This window comes from Phoenix dactylifera, unplaced genomic scaffold (assembly GCF_009389715.1).
Source record: "Phoenix dactylifera cultivar Barhee BC4 unplaced genomic scaffold, palm_55x_up_171113_PBpolish2nd_filt_p 000853F, whole genome shotgun sequence".
Classification (NCBI taxonomy): Eukaryota; Viridiplantae; Streptophyta; class Magnoliopsida; order Arecales; family Arecaceae; genus Phoenix; species Phoenix dactylifera.
In genome coordinates, this window is record NW_024068217.1 from 58,455 (window position 1) to 76,536 (window position 18,082).

The following is an 18,082-nucleotide window of genomic DNA, read 5'->3' on the forward strand; positions in this document are numbered from 1 at the left end:
ACCTCACTAAAAATTAGTTAATTTTGAATCGACACAAAAGTTTAACTTGATCAAGATAGCTTGATGGGGCTTAAAGTTGGGTTATATCTTGTTTCATATCATAAGTATATATTTGGTAGTTTTTATGGCTTTTCTTTTTCAGTTTAGGATAGCTAGGACCCACTTAAAAACACATCTTTAAAAGATTTTAAAAGACACATTTGAGGGTAGTTTGGTAAACTTAGTAGTATACAACCAAGGGGGTGATGAAGATCCACCGCAAGTTCTTGCTTTTAGAGTAATAATATATTGTTAGTTTCTACGCATATGATTAATACATGTACCATATAATTCTAACGAAAAAACAATACAGGATTCGGTATCGGTATCTAAAACCTTGCAACAATCCAAATATGATATGGATACTAATGTCCCGTTTGGCATCAATTTGATTTTTTTTAGAAACAAAAATAGAAATCTTTTTTGTTTGTTAAAATAAATTTTAAATATAAACGTGTTAGGTATAGTTAGTTATTTTTAAAAACATAAACATAGCAATGATGGTGGAGATGGTGATAGTAGCGCTCGAGTGTAGTTGTAGTAGAGGCAATAAAGACGGCAATGGTGCTAGTGGTAGGGGAGATAGCGGTATGGCCGAGGTGGTGATAATGGTTATATTGGTATAGTGAAAGTGGCGACGACAGTAGTGGGCATGGGGCATCGGTGTGGAGGCGATGATGATAATAACGATGGCAGTTGCACCAAGGGTGCTGGCAATGTGGAGGCGATGATGATGGCAATGGCATGCAAAAGGGGGTAATGATGGAGGTGATGACCCCCTTGTGGTAGCAATGGTGGTAGAGGTGACAATGACGGTGGAGGTGATGGCCTCGGTGGCAATGAAATGGTGGCAGTAGAGGTGGTGAAGGTGGCGGTGATAGTGGAGGTGTTGGTGGTGGTAAAAAAATATAAGTTTCTTATTATTGAAATTATTGAAAGTAAGGATTTCTTACTTTCATTTTTTCTAGAAATAATAAAAATAATTAGGAAAAACAGAACATAAAAACAATAGCATAAACATGTTTTTTGTCTCGATTTCTCTAATTTTCTTTTTAAAAATAAAAAAAGAAAATATAGCAATGCCAAACTTGCCCTAAATGTGCTACATATAGATGATCAATGAAACTGAAAGTGAATATTGTTCAACTGCACTGGAAAAATTAATATCTTGAGTTTAACATGATCATATTTTCATATTCTTCTAGTTGATATCATGATTTAGAAGCTTGACTTGGTCACAGGACTCTTCTAACTTCTAAGCTTGATAATGAGAATATGTGAACTGCAGCTTGACTTGGTCGCAGGACCCTTCTGTGCTTAATAATGAGTATGTGAACTGCGAAAATCTTCTGAGAGTTTCTTATGTTTTTATGCTCCAACACTTGTCTATTTGTCTTTCATTCTGTACTATTAAGTCCGCTCTATTTTTGTATCAGTGGTGTGGTCATCAACCTGAGTCTTATACTACACCTGGTTATAGGCCTTAAGTGTATAAAGAGAGGAGATCCTTGGGGAACTCCCATAATGAGTACGAGAGGGATAAGGGAGCCTAGGTCAACTTAGGTCTCCTTCTTGCATGCACCAACAATTAAGATGCTTAAAATACCTCCTACCATGAATTAATATAGCTAGACTCCTATGGGAAGAGTTCATGTCCATAAGTCTATTCTATAACTTAGTTCATATGTTATTCCATATGAAGGATCGTTCTTTAGGGTGAATCAAACAATGTGCATCATGGCCATGGGGCCTTAAAATAAAACCATGCGAAAATTTGTCAAACCTTTTAAAAGCATCAGCAGCACCAGATCATTCCTGTTCAAATCACCATACCAAACTAGATATATGCCAATTAGGTTCTATTTATGGGCAAGCCCACCACCTAGATTTGAAATCTAATCTCGCCATGAATTCTTCCTCATCTATAGTACACTTGATTATTTTAGTTTACACAGGAGTTGTTTAGACAAGCTGTTTTTAGGCGTGTCCTTCGTCCAAGGAGCACTTAGAATATTTGAATGGAGATTCAATAGTTTGGGTCAATAGTTTTGTTTCACGGATGTTTGATATTCTTCTCCATTATAATTCTAGGTACTATGAACCCGATCACTGTTATTAGTCTTGAGCAAACCAAAAGGGAAAAAAGTACATTTTGTAGTTTCTTAGTTTTCAAATTTGCTTTAAACACCACAATTTTCCATATTATGCCCTCTAGCTGATCTAAATTGCATCCTCTCATTGTGTAGTCTTGTTAGCGCACATTTTAGTAGTAAATTTGTACTTGGTTGTTCATGTCCTGTGTTTTAAGAAGCCATAGTTGTTTATTGGATCCAAAGCCATATGAATTAGTTAAATGGTAGTCTATCATTCATCTTACATGCTCCAGTTTCTTCATTGCTTACTTTAATTCTATAAAATCCATCATGTTTCTCTATTACCAGTTTAAGAATTCAATGTACATGGATGTAAATTGAAGTTTGTATTATATAATTTTACTATTTCTAACATAATTGTACCAAATGTTTTTTTCAATTTTTCTTTATATCCAAAATTCTTGATACTCAGTTTTGATTTCTTATATCAGGAATATATCCAAGATGGCATCGACTGGGCAAAGGTTGACTTTGAAGACAATCAGGATTGTCTTTATCTTTTTGAGAAAGTAAGTTTTTTCTATTGTTTACTATATTGCATTTCATGATCAATTTTCTATAATTTGTATTTCAAATGCCAATTATTAAAATAATGATATTTAAAAGAGGATGATTAATCTTCCACATCTAAATCTATTCTAGAGTATTGGCATTGAGAAATCATATAGCAGTCTTTGCTTGATGTTACCACATCTTTATCTTGTTGTGTCTGATTGATCTTTTATTAACAGTGATGGTTGTGCTCGACTTTGATGCAGACTAAGTTTTGCATAACAATATATGTCGACTTTCATGTCCCAGTAATTTCAGTAACTTGTATACATACACAATCATATCAAACACGCCTATTGTGGTCTATTTCGAGTCACCTTTCTTCATTTGTGTTGTGTGGATCATGCGCATTCAAAAGATTGCATGCTGACACAGATAGCCTTGTCAAATCATATTTTTATAATCATGGCACAGGCTACAGGATTCATGGAAGTATTTGAGGACATGACTCACTCCATAGAACCAGTAGACAACCTTATTCTCTTTATCTGATACTGGTTCTTATTGAATTTTCAGAAAAGACCTGGTGGACATATTGCACATACATATGCATTTCATACATGTATGTGTACTTGTCTTTGTTCCACTTGAACTTGACAGCTACTTGATAATTCATGGCTTTATGGCATTGGATGTGCATCAAAACAAGGTCTTATCATTGTGAATAGGTTGCACATGTATATATAAAAAAAAATCTAATATAAGCACCTATTGTGATGCTCATGTACAACCAAAAATAGCTCCACTGCCGGAGAATTAAGAAGTGTATCGTCCGAGCCATGTGTGTATGGTCAAAGTTTTCTTTCCATTAACTATTGGAGCATACCATACAACATACATATTTTACTTTAACCTAAACTACAGTTTTGCTTTTACAATTCTGCTATTATGATAGTAGAAATGTGAAAAATGCTACTATATAATTATTTTAGAGTATTTATCATGACTCATTATTAATATATATTTACTGACTGTCTTCTCTTTACTGCAGAAACCATTAGGATTACTGTCTCTTCTGGATGAGGAGTCTACTTTTCCAAATGGCACTGACCTAACTTTTGCAAACAAGCTTAAGCAGCATCTTAACTCTAATCCTTGCTTTAGGGGGGAAAGAGGCAAAGCTTTCACTGTTCATCATTATGCAGGGGAGGTTGCTAGTGATATCCTTCCTAAATCTGCCAAATAATATTTTTTTAAATTTTAATTCAAAATTATTGATGCTTAACACATGTAATCAGGTGGCCTATGACACATCGGGGTTTTTGGAGAAGAATAGGGATTTATTGCACATGGATTCTATTCAACTTCTTGCTTCTTGCAAAAGCCATCTTCCTCCCATATTTGCATCCAAAATGCTTGCTCAATCTGCAAATGTTGCCAGCAATCCATATAGATCCAGTGCCGCAGATTCTCAAAGGCTAAGTGTTGCAACAAAGTTTAAGGTAAGGGGTTTATTTCTATATATACACACCATGGTTCGCTGTACCACCCTGAACTGGCCGTTACAGGGCATACGTATTGGTTCAGTACCGGTACTCTATACGGGTGTACGAATACTTAGTATGCCGAAAAGACCTCATATCGTGCTATACCGGTGCATTATTAGTGACACTGGTACGGGGTCCAATACCGAGATTGCAAATCTTGATACACACTGTAGTAGATATTAAACAAGATATTGTTGTCTTTTCTGTCATAACAAAAAAAATAAAAGTGTTTGGCAAATTAGAGGAGTCATAACTCATAAGTGTTGCATTCTTTGCTTGTTTATTCTTGAATGATGCCAAAATGAGTTTCAGTATGATTGACTGTTTTTTTGAGTTTGATATATTACTTTTCCTTTTTGCTTACTTGATTAAATACTAAATTGGAATTATGGAGGAAACTTTTAAGGATAAGGGCTTAAAAATTAGTAGAACAAAGATAGAATATATGGAATGCAAATTTAATGAGATATAATATCAATTAAGATTGTTGTATACACACATACACATATACACGCACGCACATGTACACACACACATAGATATATATACATATATATATATAGCACGTATATATGTGTGCGTGTGTGTGTATAGACCAAGGTCTGCCGTACCGGTACCGGTCGGCGTACCGGTGGCGGCCCGGTCCGGTACGGTACCGGCCCGGTCCGGTACGGTACCGGCCCGGTCCGGTACGTACCGGCCGGTACGCGGTGGTTTCAAAAACCACAGCGCGCGGCGCTGTGGTTCTAAAAAAAAAAATCGTACCGGTGCGAACCGGCCGGTTCCCACCGGTACGAGGCCGGTACCGACCGGTACGGGCCCGAACCGGCCGGTTCGGATAAAACACCGGGAAATACCGGTTTTTTTATCGTTTCGGTACCGGTCTAGGACCGGACCGGTACGGCATTCCATAGTATAGACGGTTGGATAAAGTGAAGAGGCGCATTTGGAATATTATTTGATAGGTGAATGCCTTGGAGACTCACTGGAAGTTTTATAGACAAAAGTAAGGCCTGCAATGTTGTATGTTTGAGTGCTGGGAATAAAAGTATATATTAAGATGGATGTATGATACAACTAGGAAGGGTAGATTGAAAAATGAATATATTATAGGATATATAGGAGTTGCACAAATTAAGGACAAACTGATGGGAAATTAATTAAAATGGTATAGATATATACAACAAAGATCTAAGGAGGCTCTTATATGGAGAGGTACTTTTAGTTTGGTTGACAGTTGTAAGAAAAGAAGAGGATGGCCTAATTTAACATGGGTGGAGGTTGGGAGGAAGGATATAGAGAAACTTGGTCTAACATCATAAGCAGCCTTGATAGAGACTCTTGGTGAATGTGATTCTATAAAGCCAATCCCAGTAGTTGGAAAAGTCTAGATGATTGTGATTATGATTTCTAATGTTTGCATATCAGGTTTCTGAACATTCTAATAAACAATTTTTTTAATTCTATCTCATTGACAATTGCCTTGTGCAACTATTGAAATCTATACTTAGTTCAAGAACCCAATTATGGCAATAGGGTTTTAGCAACCATGGTCAGCTGAAATCTTGTAGAGAAACCATGTGATAGCAACTGTCTTCTACTTGGAGCACTTTATTAGCATTTTTTGTGGAAAGATTCTAATGTAATTTGCAATTGTTGGTCCTTTGTATTTATATTTTGAATATTTTGATTCAATCTTGTGATAGATACTCTACTGGTCAAGTCATTGGTAGTCGTGCACCTTAAATTGTTGCTCAAAACAACTTTATCTGCATAGCTTGAAAAAGAACAATGTTGTGACAACTTGTAAAGTTTTCTTTTGATTACTTTATTCATTCAGTGCAGTGGGTCTAATAAATATGTGAAAGTTATACCTTTTGCAGAGCAGAGGAACCAATTGGTAGATTACTCGTTTAGGCTCACTTCTCCCTCTTTTGATTGAAGTATTTAGTAATTTAGGGTACCTTGTATCTTCAAATGGTCCTGTTTTGGTTCAACAATATGTCAGGTTAAGTGGCATAGTCCCTGATGGGCCTGATCAAATTAAAATCACCTTACCTAGAAGCATGCATTCCTTTTGTTATTGGAAATTCTTTTGATTTATTAGTTTTTTCCTTTTCGTAGTGCAGTAAAGAGTAGCTCATATAATTTTACCTGACTTCTTTGAAAGGCTCAATGTTGATTTCAAGGAGCTAAACTTTTGGTCGTTTGGAAAGCCTATTTTATTTAGGTCAATATCTAAGAGACATATCATAGGTATCAGTTGGCTTTACATTGTTTATGGTCATCATTATCAAGTATTTTGAAGTTTCTTTGTCTTTAAAATGGAGTTCTGGAAATTCATTTTTTTGTAAGTTCTTTCATTTTTCATTCATTATTATTTTGCATCTTCTATTGTCTTCAAGGAATATCATCATAGGAGCCTTTTTCTTCCTAGGAAAGAAGGGTTCGTTTATATTTAATTTTTATCCCTTAAGCTATATAGTGGACCATTTATGGCTCATGTAAAGCTTACTTCCTTATTACTAGTCCAATGTATATAGTGAGGTGAAAATTTACTTTAGATCCGTTAATTGACAACTTGTAAACCAAAGTTATGTCATAAAATATACCATCCAAAACTCTCTTAACTATGTCAGAATGGAGTTGGTAAACTAGCCTGCTCTTATTCTCTTTTTTGGTTTAGGGGCAACTATTTCAACTGATGCAAAGGCTTGAAAACACAACACCCCATTTCATACGCTGCATTAAGCCAAATAACTTGCAACTGCCTGCAATTTATGAACAAGGGCTTGTACTCCAGCAACTAAGATGTTGTGGAGTTCTGGAAGTTGTTCGCATATCAAGATCTGGCTATCCTACCAGAATGTCTCACCAAAAATTTGCTAGAAGGTAATAATCCATATACTGATTCTGCAGTTGAGAAAGCCTGTATATCTTTTATTAATTTCCCAAGGTACAAGTATCTTTTTTCTTTCTTACCGTTATCAGGTACGGATTTCTTCTTCTTGAGAATATTGCATCTCAAGATCCGCTTAGCGTTTCTGTGGCAATTCTTCAACAGTTCAATATTCTTCCAGAGATGTATCAAGTTGGCTACACAAAATTGTTCTTCCGTACTGGACAGGTGAGATAAATACTCTAGATTGTAGAATGTGCAAATAGTTGCTCGAGTGCTCATTCAAGTGTGATCGCTCATGTTTTTTTGAGTTCTCCTGTAATATCAAATTATTTTGAGGTGTCTCTTTTTATCTTCCCTTTTCTTCTATGATTGTTTATGTTCCATATCTTACTCATCTTGCTCAATAGCCACTGTTCGGTTGAGATATAATATCAGCTTGACGAGGAGAACATGCAAGTGCCATGACAAATTGTCACAAATTCATTGATGCCTTTTCTTTTTCTCCTTTTTATTTGCCTATTATAGCTACTATATCAACTCTCTTGTTCTTCTTATTGAAATTTTACAATTTATAGATTGGTGCACTTGAAGATACAAGAAATCGTACCCTTCATGGTATTTTAAGGGTTCAAAGCTGTTTCCGAGGACATAAAGCTCGTCATCATGTGAAGGAGCGCAGAAAAGCAATTGTTACATTGCAATCTTGTATTTTCTCATCTCTTTTTAATTATTTGATTTGTTCCATATTGGAGAAATTGTTTCGCGATCTGGTTGTACATATATAATTAGGTGTTTTTGTCTATTGATGTCACTAAGAAAATATGAAAGTTTTAAATTGTTGCTATATTTTTTCAGTCATTCGAGGTGAGAAGACTAGACAGATTTACTCCGGTTTGTTACAGAGACACAGAGCTGCAATTGTTTTACAGAGATATATAAAATCTCAATCTTCTAGAAAAAGTTTTATAGATGTTCGTAATGCTACAGTTGTAATACAGTCTGGTTAGAACCTCCACATTCTACTTTAGATGCTTTTTTGGACTTGGTCTATTTAGAGCATAATATTTGGCTTACCAATGCATCAATTCTACCAAACAGTTATTCGTGGATGGCTTGTTAGAAGGTGTTCTGGAGATGCTGGTTTACTGAACGCTGCCAAGAAACTTGAAGGCACAAAGGTAATATGCATCCGTTTGATTGATCCTATACTAATTCTTCTAGTGTATCTAATTTCAGATTCTCCACATGTATATAAACTTGCAGTATTCTGTGGATCACTACAATAAGAATTCTGGCACCTTTTTTTTTCTCTTTCATTGTATATTAAACTGCAGACATTAGCTAACTTCTTCCATCATGTATCAAATATAGGTATGCTTGATCAACTTAACTATTGAGAACCATATTTGATACCTTCATTTGGTTGTTTAGCAGTTCTTTTGTTTGTGGAAAATCTCAATGCTTGTATTCTTGCTTCCTATAACTCTAATCTCAATTTCCTCTTTTTTCTTTTCCCACCATTAGTAGCCTTCCACTTCTATCAATTGAGTGATCCTTGTGGCTTGACTTACAAGACTTATTCGTATATTCCATAAATTCCTGTCCGACACTTGTTGTGACCTTTTGTTTTGATAAACAGTAACATTGCCTCCATTATGAGCAAGTTGTTTGTCATGATGCATTGCTGCATTTGTGATTTTCTCATAAAAACCATACTTGTGAATATTATTTGATATGAATGATGCCCTTAATTCTATCCCAGATTTTTGGAATTCGGTTGACTTCTCATATTGTTATTGGAAATCAAAGTCAACATTTTTTAGCTATAGAATAAAAGACTGAAAATTGTAATTAATTACTGTTGACATAGGCATATCATAGAGATTTAACACAATATGTTTGAAGCAAGGTCGGCGGAACCGTTCCGAACCAGGGGGTTTCAGCCATTCTAAGCTGTACCAATGGCTCACTGGTACGGTTCTGGCAACGGAAATGAGATCCGTTGCCAGAGCTGGAGGAGGAGAAGGAAAGAGAGTGAGCAGGGGAGAGAGAGAGAGGGAGGGTCGGGACGCCAGCGGAGGCCGCGGGGGACAAGGCCACAGCCGGACCCTGTTTCGAAAAATTCTTTAATTTTGTAAGCCACGGTCGGGCTCCTATTTCGAACAAAACAGGAAAACCGGCTGCGGCCTCGCACTCTGCGGCCTTCGCCGGCCCCCCGGGGCCTCTGCCGGCGTCCGCCACCCTCTACAAGTCTCCCTCCCTCTCTCCTCCTCCTCTCTCTCTCTTTTTCTCTCTCCCACAGTACCGTACCCTCGTCAGTACAGGCCTGGCATGGCCCGTACGGACTCATGCCGCCGGAGAACCAGTACGTTGCCCAATACCGATTCCTCCAACCTTGGTTTGAAGTTTGAACAATAAGCAACAGTGTCTTAGGAGTATATCGAAACTAATCAGGTAAGATTTAATTAGTTTGACGACTATTGTTTAATGGCTAAAGGCTATATCTTGTTCCTGGTAAATAGATAGTTCAGCAGCTGCGAATGATCATCATTATCATTGATTCATCATTATCTTTTATGGGAAGACCTGAAAATAGACAACTATTGCAATAGGATTACCCATTAAAGAAAAGGAATTAGCGGCATAGAAGATGAACAAGAATAATAGAAAAGAACAAAATAAGAAGAAAATATTATTGTGATGCTGAACCTGATTGCATATTATTGGAACATGTGCACCATAAAAAGATGTTTTGATAAGTCTACAGGCAAGGGACAAGTTAAGCCTTCAATATCACTGCTTAGCTCCATTATTTTGGAAATAACTAGTCCAATTGCATATTTAGGAAGTAGGTCATCCAACTTCTGCGATAATTAGAGTTCTTCCAATTATTCCATGAACCTCACATGAATTCTCAAAAGTATAAAGCGCACAAACAACTAACAGACTGGAATATCTTGGATTATCCAATATGTACATTGAGCTACTTAGTGGATTAGCAAGGAGCAGCACTACTCACATCGCTAAAGAAGCACTAGTATATCTGTTACTTGAGATAGAGATTGGAAATGAATGAGTTGTTGAATGAAACTCAAGGAGGCAGTGGGATAAAACTTCACAAGCTTTAAACTTTTTCTCTGGATGGTATAGTGAATGAAAACTCTGAGGCTGCATTTGGATATTGAATAGTTAACCTAGGGGACAATCTCATGATGCAGAAGTTTCCCAATGAAGCCTTGCGAGAAGACTAATTTGATCTTTATAGAGCATTACATGAATAATGATCTGAAGCAAAATTGCAGGAATTCATGACAGTGGTCTATTCTGATGATTATAGCGCCTAATCTGTTCACCTGATTGACTTTCTTCAAAAGGTCATGAAAACGTCTTGGCAGTCCAAATTTCACCTGAATCCAATATATGAATAGTTGCTGCACCTTTTAAAATCTAGGCCCTATGAATCTGGAATTTGGACCAGTTTCTCAATACCTGAATTTTCATCAGTTTGTAGAATTCATCTAACTTATCTGATCGAAAATCTGTTTAAACTGATTAAATTAATCCTGATCTAATTCATCTGTGTCTTTGGATTTCAGACTTGCTATTTTAGATTTTAAGCTGGTAAACACCCAATATTTCAACGATTCATCAAACCAGTTTCGCTCATCTGATCAAAATTCTGTTTAATCTTATTAAAGAAGACTCCTTAATGTTCAGATTTTGAGGCAATCCAATGGTGGATCTTGCAGTAACATTGCATAAATTGGACTTAATTGGTTTTTATTGTCATGGGCTTATGCACATCTGATGTAGGGGTAATATTTTATATAAATCAGAGTCAGATGTGACTTAGTTGCACTGTTTCTATATGAGTCTGGGTCTGAACCTGAACCAGATACTTAGAAGTACTTGAGCTAAGTTCAGCCTAAGGGAGACCGCCTAACTTGATGATCACTGGTTCAAATATCAGGTGAGTACAGCAATGCATGTGCTACGGCAATAAAAGTTCTGCCATCTCAGATTATTTTGACTGTATGATCATGAACCTAATCTTATGCTACTGCTATAGAAGTTCTGCCATCTTGGATTGGTTTGACCCTATGGTCATGAACCTAATCTTAGTTGGCTTATAGCTGGTTTCATGATGGTTCTCAATTTGAGCCCAATTTGACTCATAATGAACCAAACTTCATCCAATGGTCTAATTGACCTTCAATAATACTTCCTTCAAATTAGTCAAAATCAATGAACTTTGAAGCTTCAAAGATGAACCTTGGATATAATTGATTAATATTCAAGCTTGTATCCAGTTTCATAAATATGGCCAGATCTCATGTTAAGTCCTAATCCGACACAAATCAAATTGGAAATGCAACCTAAACTTGTGTGTGGTTTAAATATTAATCTAACCTTCATAACTTAAATCAAAAATGGATAATTATAATCAATTGACACTATGAAATCTCCGATTGCCCCTTCAACGCATGATCCAAGGTCATTTGGTTAAACTAGCAATTTGCCTTTTGTTCTAAAAAATTGAAAATTGACATATATTTATTAATATTGAGTCAAAATGTAACTCAAATATTATTATAAATAATAAATAATTAGCAAAAGGCGTTCTCTTCCATTTGTTATCATTATATCGAAACATAATGTATAATCAAGAATATTTTTTCATGTTGTATCATAATATCTGCATCTTGCATGTTTGCATCTCTTAAATGTTATTTATACAATCTTGGATGGCTTATTGATTTTCAACCAGCTCAATTGGAGATTGCTTATATAAATGAGCACAATTAACTAGGAGTCTTGGAAACGGAGGAGATATGGTCCCCACACTCATCTTATATATTACTTATCTCTACCTTTTATCTTCACTAGGCTGAATCATTTTCAATTCAAGCTTGTGTGTAGATTCACAAAATAAGGGATTGGAGGTGAGTTGGCATCTGATTAACTTTACAATATGAGGGGATTGGGTTGCTATAATACTTTCACGTGCAACTATATTTAACCAAACCTTCTTAGAGAATCCTGAAAATCATTAGGGTCAGATACCTTCACTTGCAACTATATTTAACCAATCTTTTTTTTACCATTATAACCCCAAAGCATAAACCAAGGTTCGCCATCTTAATATCGGTACCATCCTATTGGTACGCGGTACAGTATGAGACGGCAAGGCGTACCGAGTGTCAGTGCGGTTCAAGACTACGTAGTGGTTCCATACAGATACAGTACCGACCGATACGACAAATCTTGAGAAGTACTAATATCAATAGGATTAAAGGCTCAACCTCCACCCATGTTTAATGTAGCAGGATCTCATGATCAAGATGTCCCCACCCAAGAAGAAACTAAGCCATGCAGCTGTTTAAATAAATATGAGGATGTTTGGAACATTCTGGGAAACTTAGAGCTTTTAAAACACGCACTATTACTAATAAAGAGGTTTCAATGCTAATGTTGGGACAATGAGTTCACACAAAAGCTTAAACTGAAAAAGATCTAGCCTTGTGAAAATCATGATATACATATCGTAATATGTACATCTTGTTACAATGGATTAAGCTAGTTGAAAATCAATTACCTGTCCAATAATTTATAAGTAATTTAAAAGAAATACAAACATGCAAGATGTGCATATTATAATAAAAAATGGCAAAAATACTCTTGAGCATAGTTTATTCTTTCGGGTATAATGATAACAAAAGGGAGAGAATGCCTTTGGCAATGATTTATGATTTATATTTATAGGGATGTTTCAGTTATATTTTGAGAGGGTGGGCCTTAGTGCAATGGTAAGAGTTGTTTTATTGTGACCTAGGTGTCACAGGTTCAAAACACGAAAAATAGTCTCTCTACACATGTGGAAAAGGCTGCATATATTTGACCCTCTTGAAACCTTGTCGTGGTAGGAGATTTATACACCGGGATCCCTTTTTTGAGTTATATTTTGACTCAATATTATGAAATATATGTAAATTATCTATTTTTTAGAAGAAAGGGCAAATTGGTAATTTCACCAGACGACCTATGCTTAAACTAAAGAAAATTCGGCTATTGAAAAATTGGTCCAAAATCCAGATTCATAGGCCTAGAATCTACAAGGTGCAGCGACAGTTTGGACATGAGATTGACTTATTTGGAGTGCTAAGATTTTTTCAATGTTTTCATGCTCTTCTGACAGAAAGTCAATCAGGTGAACAGATCAGATGATATAATCATGAAAATTGACCACTGTTGTGAATTCATGCTATTTTACTTCACATTATTATTCACGTAATCAACTTATGTTCACTTTATAGGGATCAAATTAGTCTCATGGAAAGGCTTCACTGCGAAACCTATGCATCACGGGATTATCCCCACAAGGTAGTGGCTTTATTGGGATGATGAACTTCCTAGAAGAGTACTTGTCAATGTTTTTATGAGCAGAACGTAGGGACTTCGCTGAATCGTAAAGTATTAACAGAATGTGTTAAGCCTTCGATGGGCGGCAAAGTATGAAAGAATAAGGCTTCATCCATGGGCAAAGTAGCATAGAGAGATCAGGGCTTTGCTGGTGGGCAAAACATTGTAGACAAAGCCTTCGCTCGTTGGTAGAGAGTATAGGAAGAATTGAAAAAGAACAGAGTAAAAAGGGGAAGAAAAAGAATAATACAACAAGAAGAGAGCGAGAAAGGAAGAAAAGAAAAGGGAAAGAAGAGAAATAAGATTAGGAGAGAGGAAGATAGAAGAAAAGGTGAAAGAATGTACCTGTTTGGGCCGCCAAATTGTTGCAGAAAGATTCTGGAGGGTTGTCAATATTTGGATGAACTGCAAGCAAGCTTGTCCTTTTTGTGGGTAGTGGACTTGCAGAGGGCTACTGATGAATTGGTGAATGGATTCTTTGTTTAGCATTGACTAGCGCATTGCTTAATTATCTTGCACCTTGATGGTAAGGCCTCCCTAGGTTCTAGGCAGAGTGGCAGACTACCTAAGCACTGACTGTGACAGTCCTATATTAGAACGATGTTGTGTATCAATATGGTGTCTTTGTAAAGATGAGTGAGCCTCATGTTTTCAGATGCAAACTTCCAGCTATATTTGGCTGTTTGTTTTAAAATATTGTGTTTGCAAGCTTGCTTGCTTGCTCGCTCAACCATATCTTTATTCATGCATATATGGCTTTACCCTTTTAAAACATTAATTGCCCTTCAAACTACAGCCCATTGTGGTTGGCCATTACAGTTCACAATAAATGAACTCGCATTATATATTATGACATCATAGTGCTTGTGGCCCTTTTGTAGAGTGCAGAATCGATAGCCATTTGTAGATTAACATGTTCATAGCCTATAAGTAGATTATAAAATTTATAGCCCTTTGGTACTGTAACCGAGGAGTGCATGTTGCGGTTGTTGATGAAAGGATTTAAGAGTAGAGGTTCCAATGCAAGCTTTGTGAGAAATCCACCTACGGGACTTGGGTCGATAGGTGGAAACCCTTTCCCTGGTGTGCTGAGGAGAGGGTCCTAGGTTTGAACCATGAAAGAAATTTGGGACAATTTTTTCTTGAAATTTGTCTATTTTTTTATTTTATTATTATTATTATTATTATTATTTATTTTATTTTTTGAAAAGGAAAGATGTTCTCCCATCAAATTCATTGAAAAAATGAAACTGACATAAACATCCTCAGGTAGGGGAGAAAAGTTCAGAAACATGGAGGAAATATAGATACAGAGACTATAAGAAGTGGGTAGGGGGATATTAGTTAGACGAGAGAAGCATGGCCTTGTTTCGAGAAGGTCGCAAGGTCTTGAGCTTGTCATCTTCCTTCAACATATAGACCCAATTAGAAACTAGATCCTATGCTCCATGCCACACTCCTTCCTCATTGGTCTTCTTTTCTCTAAAGTCCCTTTATTCTCTTTGGCCATATGCTCCAGTCTATAGCAGCTGTGATGATGTACCAGACAATTCTGTCTTATTATGAAGTGAGTCCATTCAAGTAGTGCATCCCATATTGTCCACAAGAGAATCATTTCTAGCCTGAAACTTATTCGTTATTTCAGACCAGAACTCTTTAAAGAAGAAGCAAGTCAAAAATAGGAGATCAGTAGTTTTGTCTTGGCAGTCACACAACACACATTTTGAGTTCCACTTGTTTTGATTTCTTTAATTAAGACAAAACCTACATGTTATGTCATGTTCAAGTTAATTGAAACCCATCCTAAACCAATATAATAAACCAGACTAGTTCATCTGGAAATAATTTGCTATCTTGGAGCCCAAAATGACTAAGATTAGGCCTAATGCAACCCAACAAATTAATCATATAGAAGGTTATTGTTTTGGCTGAAACTGATCCATTTTGGCTGATACGGTGATACCTAGCCAAAACTGACCGTCCAGTTTACTGTTATTGTCAGTTTCAATTAAACTGGCTAATTTCATGCCATTTTTGTTGTTTATAATTATATTTGGGTACATTACTTTCCTTACTTTAAGTGCATAGGCTATGTGGTATCGAATTTTAGATATTTTTCTCTCTTTCTCTTGGAGTTACAAGAGGAGTTTGATAATAAATTTAAACCTTTCTAGATAAAGTTAAAAAAAAACCCTTAGTACTTAATAAATACTAATGTGAACGATGAGATGCAAGATGTTTTGCAAAATTATTTGTTTTAAAGAAAATAAATATAACATTTGTAGCTACATGCATTTGATTAAATAACCACTTAACTATAAAAATACTAAAAATAATCTAAATTCAATATATGTGTGAGTTTTACTAAGAATGTAATAAAATGTATTTTCCAACAACTACAGTCCAAAAAACAAGTATATTATATATATATATGTGTGTGTGTGTGTGTGTGTAGTGCACTTACTAATAGATATATCAGCCTAAAATTTACTATGGAGATGAAGAACCTATATAATACAACATGCTCTAAAATGTTGGGTAATTGTGTTTCTTGGTTTCTTTTATTGTCATAATCTTTTTTTTTATTTTTTTGAAGTTTTGTTGGTTTTTCTGATCAAAACTTCAAAACCTTGAGCAAAACTTCTGAAGCTGCAAAAGCTTGAAGCTGTAGAAATTGAACCTCAAAAAAATCCAGGTGAAACCAAAAACCAGGACAAGTTTTCAAACCTTGGTCGTTTATGAATTTAACTCATGTATTTGCACGTGCATTCTCCAAAACGGATGCCTACCTCTGCTATGTCACTATCCGTGGATTTGTGATGTTTATTGCAACCCTTTATTATTCTGTCATTCTGTTGTCTTCCCATTTACATTTTTTTTTATGTACCTGCCTTGTTTTGTCGAGTTAACCATGAAGCTTGTAATTTCATGAACAATTTTCAGGAAGACGAAAAAACATAAGACTTGGCCTGTCTCTGATGGGTTTAGCAAGCCTTTCTGTCATTGACACCTTGTTTAAATCATTTTAGTAGTAGCACAAGCAACTCATATTCTTCTGTTGCTTCTGCACTTGGTTCGATTGACTTAATCCCTGTTGCAGGAATCTGATGAAGTGCAGGTGAAGGCATCCTTCCTTGCAGAGCTGCAAAGAAGAATCCTAAAGGCTGAGGCTGCGCTAAGAGAGAAGGAAGAGGAGAATGACATACTCCATCAGCGGCTCCAGCAGTACGAGAACCGATGGTCAGAGTATGAGCAGAAGATGAGATCCATGGAGGAAGTGTGGCAGAAACAGATGAGATCCTTACAGTCCAGCCTCTCAGTTGCAAAGAAAAGCCTTGCCACTGATGATGCAGAGCGAAGATCTGATGCATCCGTGGACCAAAGCTGGGACAGTAATGGAAACCATATTGGAACAAAATGGGGGGAGGAAAGTGGTAAGCGAGTGGGGTCCCGGGTCCTGCACAGAGATATGAGTGCAGGCCTTAATGTTATCAGCTGCTTAGCCGAGGAATTTGAGCAGCAGAGTCAGGTTTTTGCAGATGATGTGAACTTCTTGGTGGAGGTGAAGTCGGGGCATGCAGAGGCAAGTCTAAATCCAGAAAAGGAACTGAGGAGGCTAAAGCAGAATTTTGAATCATGGAAGAAGGATTTTAGTTTGCGGCTAAGAGAGAGCAAGGTGATTATAAACAAGCTCAGAACTGATGATGCAAATTCAGATAAGGCAAAGAGGAAATGGTGGACAAGGTTGAACAGCACAAGAATTATTTAACTCATTCTAGCATACATCTATACCATTTCTTAGCTCTCATGCTATTGTATCACCTTCTGTGGAAAGAGAAAATCTACACATGTTCAGCTCAAAATTAGTTGAGGATCGCAAGTGTTTGGATGGCTGAATGCCAAAAATATAGCCTTAATTACTATCGCTTATGACAGGAGCCCATAAAACAGTGTCTGAAAGCAGCAAGCCAATATGGCATGGATCCAGAGTATATAAAAAGTGCTTGCTCGGGAATTGTGGGTTACTCGAATTACCTTTATGTTGCACAGAAGTTCCAACAAACATATTGCACTTTCTTCCATGAGAGGATAAATAGGTCAGTTGTGGTAATTTCTGTAGTTTGTGATTAAAGAGAAAAGTATAAGATAATTTGTTTGTATTCTGTTATTGTCCACTTCTCAATGAACCTAGTTTTGAACCAGCACATGGTCCAGTACGCTAGAAGCGAAGTCAGGCAAAACATTAAGGCTCTTGTTTTGTTGCTGAGAAAGTGAACACAAAAACATCTTCTTTTTTTTTCTTCTTGGTTTTTGTTGTGGAAGTGATGTAGGACAGAGGAGAAAAGAGGGAGAAAGAGAGAAGGAGAGGAGAGGAAGAAGAGAAGAGGAAGGAGGAGGAAGAAGAAGAGAAGGGAGGAGGAGGAAGAAGACAAGGAGGCTAATTTTCATTCATCATTTATCGTCCTAAACATGAGCATGGATCCATATATATATATATAGGGTTACAAAATAATAAATAAACTCCTACA

The 18,082-nt window shown here is 36.4% G+C and overlaps 1 protein-coding gene across 3 annotated transcripts in view; it reads left to right on the plus strand.

Annotated features, from left to right (window-relative positions):
• LOC103723518 (myosin-1-like) overlaps positions 1-17,760 on the plus strand; it is a 36,081-nt gene extending 18,321 nt beyond the window's left edge. For all 3 annotated transcript variants that reach the window (XM_008814448.4, XM_008814449.4, XM_008814451.4), the window contains exons 15-23: positions 2,624-2,701; positions 3,736-3,894; positions 3,983-4,186; positions 6,918-7,123; positions 7,223-7,358; positions 7,709-7,838; positions 7,989-8,135; positions 8,232-8,311; positions 16,654-17,760. In XM_008814448.4, the coding sequence (XP_008812670.2) occupies positions 2,624-2,701; positions 3,736-3,894; positions 3,983-4,186; positions 6,918-7,123; positions 7,223-7,358; positions 7,709-7,838; positions 7,989-8,135; positions 8,232-8,311; positions 16,654-17,322 (1,809 nt within the window). In that variant the 3' untranslated portion in view covers positions 17,323-17,760. The remainder of the gene's footprint in view (positions 1-2,623; positions 2,702-3,735; positions 3,895-3,982; positions 4,187-6,917; positions 7,124-7,222; positions 7,359-7,708; positions 7,839-7,988; positions 8,136-8,231; positions 8,312-16,653) is intronic.
• Positions 17,761-18,082: the final 322 nt, after the last annotated feature.